This window comes from Phalacrocorax carbo, chromosome 1 (assembly GCF_963921805.1).
Source record: "Phalacrocorax carbo chromosome 1, bPhaCar2.1, whole genome shotgun sequence".
NCBI classification, from domain to species: Eukaryota; Metazoa; Chordata; class Aves; order Suliformes; family Phalacrocoracidae; genus Phalacrocorax; species Phalacrocorax carbo.
In genome coordinates, this window is record NC_087513.1 from 105,013,304 (window position 1) to 105,027,598 (window position 14,295).

At 36.2% G+C, this 14,295-nt stretch overlaps 1 protein-coding gene across 3 annotated transcripts in view; it reads left to right on the forward strand.

Annotated features, from left to right (window-relative positions):
* Positions 1-14,023, forward strand: part of GBE1 (1,4-alpha-glucan branching enzyme 1) — a 176,328-nt gene extending 162,305 nt beyond the window's left edge. For 2 of the 3 annotated variants that reach the window (XM_064469651.1, XM_064469668.1), the window contains 3 exons: positions 1,195-1,314; positions 3,124-3,186; positions 12,057-14,023. In XM_064469651.1, the coding sequence (XP_064325721.1) occupies positions 1,195-1,314; positions 3,124-3,186; positions 12,057-12,113 (240 nt within the window). In that variant the 3' untranslated portion in view covers positions 12,114-14,023. The remainder of the gene's footprint in view (positions 1-1,194; positions 1,315-3,123; positions 3,187-12,056) is intronic. The other variant, XM_064469659.1, reaches the window with a different exon arrangement.
* Positions 14,024-14,295: the final 272 nt, after the last annotated feature.

Here is a 14,295-nt window from a genome sequence, read left to right on the forward strand (position 1 = left end):
TAGTGTAGAAAGATTTAAATAAAAAGAATTCTGTTAATATCAAAATCCTTAGATTTTTGAGCAGGCCTATGTTCAAAAGGTTGAGCAAACACAGAAGCCCAGAAGCAGTTTAAGAACCACTGACTTGAAAGAGTGCTGCTTCAGTCTTCCCTAATCCTATTAAATCAAGGTCTAGCAAAATAAGATTCTTCCATGGCTTAAAATTAAGGAAGCAGACTGGATTATAGAGCACTGTTATTTCCCTCTCTGTATGTTTTGAGCGGTGGGGAGTAGAGATTGAGGCTTTCTGTTGTAACTCAGGAGGGAAAAGTGTGTTTTAATTTTGTCCAAACAAGACATTCAAAGGTATTTAAATAATCATAAAAGTAAAACATTCTATTTGTTGTTGTCCCAGATAAGAAGAAATTGACATTCAAATATGTGTTAGTTCTTTATTTCCTCATTTATTTTTATTACATTTTCTGATTTTCCTCTTTCAACGTTATTTTGTCTTTCAGTTTTTTGCTAGACCTGTTTGAGTCCCTTTAGGTATCTGTACAGGTATTCCAACTCATTACACTTTAAGTAACTCACCCCGTTTTAACAACTGCAGTCAGAATGTTTGTCTCTTAAAAGGTGTTTTATTAAATGTAAACTTTCTTTTGTTCCTCTGTGCTATAATAATTCAGACTCTTTTCTGAAAAACTCTTAAAGGAGTTGTGGGGTTTTCTGCTGTAAAATTACATGCTTTTCTCATTAACACTTGATAGATTCTGACAGACTGTAAAATATTGCTAAACACCAATTGATTTTGACGGTCACAATTATGTAACTTCTCAAATGCAATTCAAATCCACTCATTTTGTTTAGTGGTAAATTTTAGTCTAGTTCATCACTTAAAGTACTATACATATCTGCTGAAATACAATAAACATATGATTCATGGAAGATTCAAGAAGAGACTGAAAGGTACTGTCCTTACTAGGAGTCAGTATGCTAAGCTGAAATTTTCAAGACAAAATGTCATACAGCTTCTATATGTTCTGTATATTTTTCCACTCTTCAGTTTTCTTAGGTTGTTGTTTAGTATTATTATTATTATTGCTTTAAATTGAGTCTATTAGCATGAATTATGTTGCAGCAGTTCTAGGTTTTTTCCTTTGATTTATATTCCATTTAACAGTAATTTGGCATTGTTCCTTAATAGTAATTTTTAAGTATAAAATCCTTCTGGATTCTGATGCTGCAGAATATGGAGGGCATAAAAGGCTGGACCACAATACAGAGTACTTCTCTGAAGAATATCCTCACAATTATCGACCTAATTCACTTATGGTAAGTAAGGTTTTTTTCATTCTACTTTCATCTGAATAACTTTTAAAATTATCTGGACAACTATGGAGTCTATTCTAGGAGTATTTTGGGGGGTGTTTTTTGGCTTGTGTTTGTTTTTTTTTAATTTATTTTATGAAATGAGCCTTTGTGTGAATACGGTAGAGATGATAACGTTATGGTTTGATTATGGCCTATAATATTAGCTGATTTTTCTCTTTTCACATTACATTTGAATTTTCATGCACTCTTGCAGTGTCTGGCACACGGCATTCCTTGCCAACATGCATGTAGAGCTTTTAATGTGCTTTTGAATTGTCACTTTTAACATAATTTGCTTTATTTTCGTGTCCGAGAAACTTCATCTTCATGCTTGCTTTGTGATTTAAAGCTCTGTAGAAACTGAATCTTGCATTGCTTTCTTAAAATCATTTGCTTAACTCCACAAACGTGAATTAGAACAAATGATGTGTTTGCCAACTGATTTTCCTTCCTCAGTTTACGGAAAAACTTTGCAAAATGGAACAGACCTTCTCTGTTGACGTAAATTTCAAGCATTTCCAGTCTAAAAGTGATATGAATAATGGATAAAGACTTTGCCATAAATCACTTCAGATGAAGTAGGAGGCATATTCTTGTGTACAATTGCTGTTAGCTGAGACAGTGACTATTAAAAACTCTACCTTTCTTCATTACTCTTGAAATCATCACTGACCACAATTAACAATTTTTAAAATGTCATTTTTCCCATTCTTTATGTATGTATATGTACACATATATCCACGTTTCCCATTCTTTACATATGTATATGTATACATACATCCACATCTCACATTCTTCACATATGTATTCACATATGTGTATGTGTGTATATGTTCACAAGCACAACAGAATAAGGTTCAAAGAGGCCATGAATTAAGGCAGAGGTCACTGAAAAAGTTCTGAGAAAGCTTGTGTTGCTGACTAGATTTTCATATATAAAACATACATGGGTGAAGGGGTGCGTATCTATGCAGAAGTACATGTCTCTCTATATAAACACCTGTAAATAAGTTACACTTGTAAAATGGAGTATCTGCACTGGTCTGTGTGGGCCACTCCCCTTCCATGACAGAATGGAGACATCAATTTCTAGTGTCACATCTTAACGTTTCTCTTGAGATCTAAACTCCTAAGAATTATTGTCACTTTTAATCTCTTTCTCATTCGCACCCACGGTTGTATTCAGGGTATTGGCATTTCTCTCGTTTGATTGTTTTAAAATAATTTCATCACATGAAAGAATTTTTGTGGTTTCATCATGCTTGATGTAAAGGATCTTGGGAACATTTTTGTCTTTTAAGTATCTGTATGTGACAATGTCCTCATAGTGTGGGTAAGTATCTATGCTTATTTGCACACAGAGAAACTAAGGCTCTAAGATCTCATTCCTGAAGGTTATGTAGCAAATTAATGCTTCCAGAATTCTTGCTTTGTGTGTCCAATTCAAATACCTTGCTTTGTTGATTGGAGAGCATCTTAATTATCTACCACTAACTTAACTTTTGCAAGCCAATTAACTGCAATTTGAAATGTATGTTTACATTTAGCCTCTTAGATGGTGAGTGCAAGTCATTCAAGACAGGGAAAAAAAAAGTGACAAAATGTGAAGATGCAATTTGCTAGGAGCATGTGGAAGATAAGGCATGTATGTGACAAGCAAAGTAGCAAATGCACTTCTGCGGCATAAACTGAGGCATGGCAATGGCACTTCTGGGTCAGAAAGAAGCCCAGCAGCATTGGGTCACGTTAACTTTCTTTTATGTCCTTCAGCAATCCAATTCACAGATCACCTTCAGCCAACACCCCAGAAGATGCCACAAGCACCATATAGAGGTAAAATGCTAGTAAAAGGACACCAGGTAAAAGTAATTGGGGAAAAAAATCTGGAAAACCTGACTAAATTCAGCAAGCTAGAACTCCAAGTAAGAAAGAAAAAAAGTTACAGTAAATATGTCCACCTGATATTTTACACTAAAATGGCAATGTTTTATTTTAAATAGTAATTTGCATCTCATTTCTTGGGCAATCAGTTATCCTTGCTAGTTGCTGAAGTTTCTAAAATCCCAGTAGAAGTCTTCCCCTCAAATTTCTTTTCAAAAAACATATGACGCCACCCCAATAAACTCACAAAGGTTCTTTTCCTGCTGTTTAACAGTTATCTTATTCTCTTTAAACAATGCATGAGTCCTAAGGTCCTTGGTTCAAAAATTTTAGTTCCTCCTCCACCACAAACTACAAAGAAATATTTTTTCTAATGACAGATGCACCTATCTTAAGGTGTGCAAGTAAACTTTGTCAGCAAAACATGCCCAGAGGGCTATGACAAAATGAAATCACATGCAATTATTACGCTGCTCAAGTCAAGCTTAAATAGCACACAAATGTGTTACAAAAATAGAAGATTAGATCTGACATGATTCATTCTAGAAGCATCACCTAATAAAAGAAATATTCAAAGTGACATTGCAAAATGAGAAGAAGGGAGATACGAAATTCCTGAAGCAATGAACCAACCCTGGATGAAGAGGAAGCTTTGTAAGCACTGCTAGGCATTTCACTGTAGAATTTTGTTGATGAACAGATCATGATTCAGGTTTGTTTAGTAATGCTGTAGAGACCCAGATTTCAAAATCATCAGATACACCTTGAAAACTCCATAGAAAAATGCACAAAAAATGTCCTTTGTAATATGACTGATTTAAATGATTATGATCTAATTTTTCCATTTCACTGCTTGCAATGTTTTGGATTGTTAACAAATACACAAGATTTACATAACTTTACAGTAATCAAACTTTCTAATAACAAGCTGTTAACCACTCTGTCATTTCCAAAATAGACTCTTTTTACCACAGTTTTATTTCTGTTTATGTCTCTGCTGTGGTATATTCTCCTAATAGTCTTTTCTGAGGTATCTTTTTTATAAATGTGTGCTTTCTCAATGCTTCTATAAACTTTTAGTTTTGCTTATATCTTATCATCTCTTTGCAAGATGTAAATTACGTGTTGCACACACATTTCAACTCCTGTCAGATCCTAGTGCCTCCTTATGTACAAAGTCATTTGTTGATACTTCACTTGGTGGTTGTAGTTGGATAGGAAACTTAGATTTGGGGTGGGGAAGAACCATTTTTAATAAAACTCATTCAAAATGTTTTGTCACTCTTCTCAAAGGCATCCAACTTGACTGAATTTTGCTGTAAAATGTAAATACATATCAATGTGTGTCCTAGTAACGTTAGTATTTTTGTTCCATGCCAAAAGTTAGGATTTATATAAAAATGGTGGAGTTTATACTTTGATACTTTGTGCACCAACAGAAATGAGTAGTAAGCAGGCTAAATGAAATATTGCTGAGTATATTGTGTCATTGGCAAAGTAGTATGCAGTTCATGGAGAAATATAGTTGTTTAACATATTTCAGCTTTTACAGATTTACTCTTTCTGAACTTCTTTCCAATTAGTTAAAAAATAAATACATGTCAAAATAATCCTTTTCCCCTACCCCCAATACTGTTCTATTCTGATTCTCTATTTTTGGCCTCCACTGATATAGTCTTTTCACATTAAATGAAACTGAAATTATATATTTTATTTTAAGAATATTCTTATTGCTGGGTGGGATGTAACCTTGACCTTAATGTATACTACTCAATGTTAAAGTGCAACTTCCTGCTTCCTTGAGTCTATTGACAAATTAAAATATTCTCGTAGACTGAAACGATCTAAAAGCTTTTAGTGACCTTAGCTTTCAAAATACTCATTTGAATAACTTTCATGATAAGGACTTATATATTAAATTTTAAGGGATTGATATAGTCTTTAACTGTTTTCTCCCCTGACGTGCACAGATAAACAGAAAAAATATTAGCAGTTAGAAAATTAACTGGTTTAACTAGGGAAATCAGTAAGACTTTAATACCAGCGAAGTCTTTTGTTATTTTTACCTCTTGGTGATTAAGACACATACATTTATTTGCTCATATTCACTGTTTGTTTGATTTCGTAAAACAAACAAAACCCATAATGAAGCGTAATGATTCCAAAGTTATTCTGTTAGTCTTTTTTCTTTCATCCTACCTTATTTTTCAGTCTACTTGTTTGTGTTTGCCAGGGAGTTTGTTGTCTTTTTAAAGCACTCTTTCTTAACCTGAAGAAAGAGTGCAGAAGGTAATAGAGGAGAAATTTTGAGATACAGGCTGTGCAGTATATGCACTTCTTTTGCATAAATGAAGCAAGGCAGTCTAAGAAATGATTTTCTGCATATTCATGTTGTACAGCTGTAAATTGAAAAACAAATTGGAAGGCAGAACTTCACATTATTTTAAGCATACCTTCTTTGTCATATGCAATATCTAGCAAAATGAAATCTGAAACGTCTGAGGTTTTGTATAACAAATTACAGTCAGAAAGCAAAAGCTATAATGTATCTTATTCATTGATGGTTAATTATATTCTCAGAATAGTGTCATTGTCTGACAATTAGTAATGATACAGAGACATGAGATTGTCTAAAGCCCTCATTTTAATTAAAAGTTTGGGAAAATGTTGGCACAGACTCTTGTAACATTGCCTTCTGCATCTACCAACTGCAATATGCACTATCACATATTTTTCTGCAGTGCCTGATCTAGCTCTGAGTTCCAGTAATTCTCCCATCTGTTGCAAAATGACCTTGAAATGATTTTTAGGGCTTGGTGTTTTCCAGCCCTGGAAGTGGGATGGAGAGTAGTTCATTGCCGTTCCAGCCAATTGCACCTGGTACTGAATCTAGTTTGACAGGTCTGAAAGTAACAGTTGTCATTTGCAGAACTTCTTGCCTGTGAGGTTTTAGAAACATTTGGAGTTTGCGGTGTGTTGTAGTCCTCTCCCAAAATATCTGAGGTGAGCTTCCTGCTTATAACTCTTGTTGTTCACAAGTACTTCATGTATTTGATATTGCTCTATTCTTCTTAGCTCTCTAATCTCTCATTTCTTGAAATTATCTGGATATTTACAGCAAAACAGTTTAAGGAGGTAAGTATTTGTATGGCTGAAAAGCGTCATGTATCTTCCTGGCAAGCAGTAGTAGTACCAGTACACAGAATCACAGGTTGGAAGGTACCTCAGGGATCATCTAGTCCAACCTTTCTAGGAAGAGCACAGTCTTCCCTGTTTCTTAGTTAGCCTACATGAATGGACTATGAACTTGATAGAACACCATGTAAGTTGGTGGAAAATCGGTTGATTGTAATGAGTGAGTTTTTGCCTCTGTATTACAGTGACTGTACTTTTTTAGTGCCAGAAGTCTTGATCTATGTGGGATTTGCCTAGTTTCAGATATCATAACTGCCTCATAGTTTAAATGGACATGCAGTGTAGAAAGGCCAGTGGTTATAAAAAGGAACCCGATATGGTATGTATTTGACTTACAAACAACATTCCTGTCCTCCGTCATCCTCTCTGTTAGCACATCCGCCTGTGAAGTCAACCACAATTATTCCACTTTATTTGTGCCGAATGCTCCATTGAGAATAAAAAGACTTTCAATTATCTTTGATGACCAAACATTTGAATGTTAGCTTTGTCAAAAACCTGTATTCACAGCTGAGTCACCCTAACTCTGTCCCAGACAGAGTTCTCCATCTCTCCTTTCCGCATCTTCCACTCCCCCATCTCAAAAGGTCTCATGAGTCTTCCTCTCTGTGGTTTTAGATGTCTTCACAGTTCCCTAAAATAGCAGAGTTCTTGTGACACCTTAGAGGACATGAGGTAATAAGTGGCTGGTGTAAATAGCAGAGGGCCAATTCACTGAGATATCTAAAGCCCTGAGTAATCTGGTCTGGCCTCATAGCTGACTCTGCTTTCAGCATGGAGTTTGGGCCTCCTGAGGCCCTTTCCAACATGATGAGCCTGTTGGGGAGGAAAGAGCAGGGAGGAGCCTTTAAGGGGAACACAGAAAGCTTGAAACAGAAGAGAGATACAGAGGATGGTTTGATTAACTGATAGTCAAGATGTTGGTTAGCTATGAATGCATTCTCTTTAGTATTCTGTACTTTGGATTTTCACCTCTGTGCATGTTTATCAAGTGAGCCTCATGAAATGGTCAAGGAAACGTGAATGGAATAAAACATGATCAGAAAGAAGCAGGTTCAAAGAGCAAAGAACAATAGGACTGAAGCTGGTAATTGTAACTATATAATTCAGCAACAGTATATGAAAGGAAAAGGGAAGACAAGAATAAACTTCTGAGACCGTCCTAGGATAGAGAAGAACATCAGAAATTAGTTCTCTCTGATAATGTCTTTCACTGATGAATACCCAGGTTTCCTATGACGGTTTTAAACAAGACACCTCAATATACTTTTAGTATATCTATCTACAGGTAGATATATACTTCAGGCCATGTACTATATATGTAAAAAATAGCTCGAGATAATGAAAAGTGGCAAGAAGAGGATTCTACAGGTATACCAATAGTAAAAGCAGCTTAAGAAAAAAAATGCAAGTCCCTTGGCAAAGGGAGGAGTCAAACATGTGATGGGCACTATGGAAGTACAATGCCTTTTTTATCTCAGATTCCAAGGGTAAAGCCTGCTCCCAGACCCTTTTGTGTGCCAGTACACTGTTGAAAAGAAAGTAGCAGAGCAATAGGTTAGGGACACCTTAAACAAACCCAGAGGTTTGGAATGATGTCAGTGATGTGATTGCAAGACTGCTGGCTATCATTTGTGAAAAATCATAGTGGTCAGGGGAAAGTTCTGACAACTGAACAAAGGCTGTAGTAAAAGCAAAAAGGCAGGCTGAAGGATTTTTAGGGCCAGTCAGCCTCTCCCCTCAGTCCCTTGAGAGGTAGGGGCCACCTCCTTCTGGAATCCCTATCCAAACAGGTGGGGTATATGTGATAGTTCAGTCAGAAAGCCAACCCAGAGTTTAGCAAAGGCAAAACACACATGATCAACCTGATTGCTTTCTGTGATGAAATGACTCTAGCTGTGTGCATGAGGTTGCTACAATCAATGCAGTAAGACTTTCAGCTTTGTCTGCTACAGTATTCTTACCTAGAAGCTGAGGAAATACAGGCTGGATAAGATAGTTACATGGGTTAAAAACTGGCTGGCCTGCTGCAGCTTTAGTAATCAGAAGCTCAGTGTCCTGCTGTCTGCTGGTATCGAGCAGAGTGCCCTAGGAGTCACTGCTGGGGCTGACACTGTTTGGAGTCTTCCACAGTGACTGGAATGATGAGATAGAACGTACCTTCAGCAGATCTGTGGGAGACACTGAATTAGGGTGAGTGGTTGATAAATTGAATGTTAGAGGTCCAATCCAGATGCATCTTGATAAATTTGGGGGTTTAACCAGCAGAAACTTCATAAAAATTAAGAAAAATTCTGCAGGGGAGTCTCATGTATCAGTAAAGCTTAGAAACCAACTTGCTGAGTAGCAGCCGGATGAAAAGGACTGGGGTTATGCTGGATACTAAGTGCAATGGAATGGAAGTTGTCACAGACACATATCATAACATGTCAGAACAGATGCCTTCATTAAGGCATTTCAGTGTGTTCGAATTATCTTTAAAATTCTTTATTATATTTTGGACCTAAATAGCTTAAAGGAAAAAAAGGGGGGGGGGGTGGAACAATCCATGGTACTTTACATAGTAAATGCAGAAAGAACTGTAGTTGTCATTTTGTTCAGTATTTAAGGAAGAGAGAACTGAGTAATACAGTAGAAGCACAGTTGTTTAAGTGTCTGAGGATGTTAGCCTTTTATTGTATGCTATTTGAACATTTACTTGTATAATATTAAGTACTGTATGTATGTGTTCTGATATTTAGCTAAATCTGGGCTCAAATATACAATAAGATGCTAGCATTTTGACTTATCCTGTCAGTAATGGGTTCCTGACTTCTTGTAATTGTGCGACTTGGTGGCAAATTGTAGCATATGGTTGGAGCACAGTCTACTCGGTACACCTCAGAACACTCAGGAAATCACAGAATCAATCCCAGGCTGGAAGGGACCTCAGGGATCATCTAGTCCAACCTTTCTAGGAAGAGCACAGTCTAAACAAGATGGCCCAGCACCCTGCCCAGGCGACTCTTGAAGGTGTCCAATGTGGCCGAGTCAACCACTTCCCTGGGGAGATTATTCCAATGGGTGACTCTCCTCACTGTGAACAATTTCCCTCTCATGTCCAGTTGGAATCTCCCCAGGAGCAACTTGTGTCCATTCCCCCTTGTCCTCTCCATGTGACTCCGTGTAAAAAGGGAGTCTCCATCTTCTTTGTAGCTGCCCCTTAAGTACTGGCACATGGTGATGAGATCCCCTCTGAGCCTCCTTTTCTCAAGGCTGAACAAACCCAGTTCTCCCAGCCTATCCTCATATGAAAAGGATAGAGAAAATAAATTAATGGGAATATGTTACTACAAGAGCAGTAGTTCAGGTGAGAGGTCCTAAGGAAAAGGAATAATACTGGAATGGAAAAGTTGAGGAAGCTCTGGGATTCAGGGTGTCGGAAGAGGAAGGAGCAGAGGTGAGAGATCTGGGCTGAGGAGACTGAAAATCCTGCTGGGATCCCGGACAAATAATATTCCAGATTTCACTTTACCTCAGGAAAGACAAGCAATAACCACAACCTCATTGGTCACATTTTTCCTCCTCTCTCCCTCACACAAATATTCTGTGTTCTGTCTATTAAGACAAATAATAAAGCCAGAGCATGTAGTATTTCTGAAAATACTGTTGGGTAGAGAGGAGGAATAATCCTGATAACATTTGTAATGAGAATTATCTAATACTTTTGTAGTATTTCGGTTTTATAAAAGAATTGTACAGCAGTGGAATTCATAATATTAATGTTTAATAATTGTTAATATATTTAATCGATCATTAATATTTATTAACTGTTCATGCCCTAACTGTTTTGTTGTTTCGTGCAGTTTAATTTAAGCCTTAAAGGTGGTTACGCTGACCAGTAAAATAAGTTGATAAGATTAGTATTTGGCTTTTCTGTGATTTAGCAAGAAGCTCACCAAGACAAAAGAAACACTAAAACTCATGTTTAATTTGCCCCCCCAGGTAAGGAAACAACCATGTGACTAAAGTAATAAGCTGGCAGTTGCATCTCTCTCTCATCAGTCTAAATACAATCATTTGCACAAGTTCTGAAATTGTGCTTAAAACCAATTTTAAAATTCTTGATTGGCAGTGAAGTGGTAGGAGTGGGATGCTTCCACACTGCTCTCACTCTCAGCTGATGTAAATTGACTTTAAAGGAACTGGGCTAATTTACTCCTCCTAGGATCTGACATATTATTGACCAGAATATAACTGAGAATTGCTGTGTCCTGTATTAATATTAGTTTTTGTTTCCTTAGATGAAGTAACTTTTTATACGTTCTTTCTTGGAAAGATTATTTCTATTTGTTCCTTCTTCCTCCATCGTATAAACCCAGAGCGCTGAATTTCTCAATACACTATTTTAAAATCTCTCCTTTATCTATACATTCTGAGCTAGTTGACTTCATTAAGTATTTCCTGTCCTGCACAGATTTGTAGAAGCTATTTATCACTGAAACCTTAGGGGAAATTATTATGTTCACTGCCTTTCAAGAAGCGCTGGACATGGCTCCGTCTGGTTCAATGAAGATCAGCTGTTCTTTTCCTTTTTCTACTTCTCCTAGAGCTTTTTGCTTTATTGCTTTATTCCATTTTGAAAACTATGAAAGCCTTTCATGTCATCAGGCTGTAGTTTGCAGATAACATAGTTGAAATTGCAGAATATTGGACGTTCCACAGGGATGGAAGATAGGCCAAAAGAGGATATTGTCAGAATGAAGCTAATAATCTTCAATCTTGTGTTACCTTTTATAACTGCATTTTTATTGACTTGTTCAGCAAACATGTTCATACACTTGACAATTGATGGAGTACCGTACATCAAGGTAATTGGTAGGTGGTACATATCGGTCTTGTTTTCAGATTGTGACTCTACTCAGCTTGGAAGGAATGTCATCTAAAATATACTGCCACAAGTTCTTTTGTGATCTGTGAGAAGTCTTTTGATTATATGGGTATTTTCCTGGTAATCAGGAAAAAGAGAAAAGCAAAATGCAGTAATTCAATGGTTAATTTTGAATCTGTCTAGTTTTGAGAGTGAGTTTTATTGCTTATACACTGAAACTCCATAGATGCCGAGAGTGAGAAGAATACACTGCTGTGTCATATTGCTGATATTTACCTGCATGAAATGACATCGTAGTCCTTGCGGTAACTTTAATTCACAGCAGAAGTGTGTTCAAATGCTGTTGCAAAACTTTATAATTTCTCATTGTGTAGTCTATTGACCTAGATGTCCTCAGGTTTTTGAAACTGGTCATTGTTAAGTCATAGAAGGCCCTCTACTGGTAGCCACTTTAAAATTTATATCAAGGTAAGATTAAATAATAAAATAAAATTAAAAAAAAAAAATAGGAGAGATTGCAATGAAGCTCCCTTTTGAACTTATAGATTAGCTTGTATAATTCAGGTGCTGGGGACTAAGTGGTTGATAATAATTCTTTAAATGTGACTAGTATTACCCAGAATGTTGCACAAATGTTAAGTTTTTAACAGTTAAAATATTTCACATGTGGTTTTTTTGCAGACTGTTATTTAGGAATTGTATCCTGTGAGATTGATGGTTTTCTCAGCTATTCTTGTTCTTGTTATATTTTTACTAGGTGTACATTCCAAGCAGAGTGGCTATTGTGCTTCAGAATATGGATATCTCAAAATGACGTCTCTGTAGCTATCACTGAAGAAGCAAGTCGTAGAAGAAGTGCTGATACGCTGTACTAAGTATAACAAAACTTGCTCCACGGAAGCTTTCTGAAACTTGAGTATAGTAATATTAGTTGTTTAAAATGTAAAATCAATATTCACATATAATTGCAGAGCTCTTGACTTGCTAGAACCACTTCTGAGGAAACTGCAAAAGAGGCAGAAAGGAATACACTGGTTTTGTAGTTCTAGGAGGACAAAATTACACTTAAGATATTGCAAAGCAGCAGGTATTCTCGATTAAATTGTTGTTTACAGAATTTTATCAGGAATAACCAGAGTCATCCTGCTCCAAAGTTTGTAATTTGTAGTCCTCTTTTTTGATAGCAAATTCAAATGTTCATTATATATTAATGCTTCTTAAAGTAAGTAGTTTGCTTAAATAAAACAGAAGTTTTTGGCTAAAAGGCAGCCTTAATGGTTTGTGGGACCTAATTTGAGGCTCCTCTTCTTCAGTGAAGTCCAACACGCAGTTAGAAATGTTTATCCAAGTGGATGAGAAGGTCCTCTGAGAGTATCGTACTTTACCATTTTTTATTTAATTAGAATGGCACAAAAATGCTGAACAGCAAAATGAGCAGGCCCATTGACTGGTGACCTGCTGATGCTACTGAGTGTGTTGCCTATTTGCCCCAGTCAAATCACTTAGTCTCTGCATTTAGATGATGAAAATGTTCAGCGAGAAGAGTGTTTTGCTCTTAGTGCAATGGTACCACACTAGAAGATGTACTTAAAATGTAATTCTTCCCATTGCAAGGTCCTGACATTAGTGAAATAAATGCAATACTGATTTCAGTATTTACAGAAGCTGCCTTTCAGCTTGGAACATGATGATGATGATGTTCTTGCACTTTTATAACTCTTGAAACATTGCTTCTCGTGAAGAAGCAGTCTCAAACTACAGTGATCAAACTAAGGTGTTGTTTTGATAAAATCAAGGTGGTTAATTTTCGGAGTGCTGCTAAGATTATTCAAGTGAGTTCTTCCATGAGCTACAACTTTTTTGTAAAGAGTATTATTTTGTATATTTGAAAATGTATTGCAGAGTATTCTGCAAAATTAATGCCAAATTAAGGAGACATGCTTTATTTTGATCCATTTATTTAAAAACATATTTGAATTGGTTCTGAAATTAATGTCTTTTGTACAAATCTGAATTTTCTAACTTTTAAAGTAGGCAGAGAGGAAGATGTCCGTGATCATTTCCAAGTCATAATTTTACCCAGTTTCCTATGTGGGCCATTGTGTAAATTACCGAATAGTTGTGCCAACACTGAAAATCTATTCACAGTTCTTGGAATGCTTACTTGTGGCTTACTTCTTAAAATAAGGGATGTGATGGAATAATGCAGCATGATGGAAAACAGTCTTTTGCAGGGTTCACACTGAAAGGACTTTATGAACATCCCCAGTCTGCTGTTGTTCTGTGTGACAGAGAATTTTATATTGCAGTTGAATACCATAATACTGTTTAGGATCATGCACCATTTTCCTCTACACCAGTTTGATCGTTATTTGGTAGTGGGCTAATAAAAAGTGTTCCCGTTACATGAAGGCTTTAAAGAAAATACACTGAACTGTTTTAGCAACTGGAACTGATTATCTTTAATTGTTTTTTCCCCAGATTGTTTTCCTTTTAATGCAATAACGAGCAACTTCTAATACATATTATATTTACATTGTATTGATCTAATATGTTTTATAGGGTTGTCTGTTTTGTTACTGGCACCGGTTCCAGGTTTCAAAATGCAGTTCAAAGCAAGTGTCTGTCAATTATTTTTTTTCAAGAGAAGGAATAAATGTATGATGTGAAGTATAAACTGTGTAAATTAACATGCAAAATAAACACTGAGGAGGATAAAACAAATGGATATCTGGTTTCATTGCTTGAACTGTAAAAGGTAGTATTAACACTGCAGGAGAGTATTAGATTTTGCTCCATCTTGAAATCAGGAACTTGTTTTGGTCAGAAACAGTCTAATGAGATTGGTAGAATATTTGTCCAATGCATTTTTTTCTTTTACATAGTGATAGGTTAATAAAAGCTGACTACAAGATTTGCAAGATGAACATGTAAATATAGGAAGCATAATAGTTAGAGCTTTTTTGGAGTCCATGCCTGCATTCTAACAGTGGGTA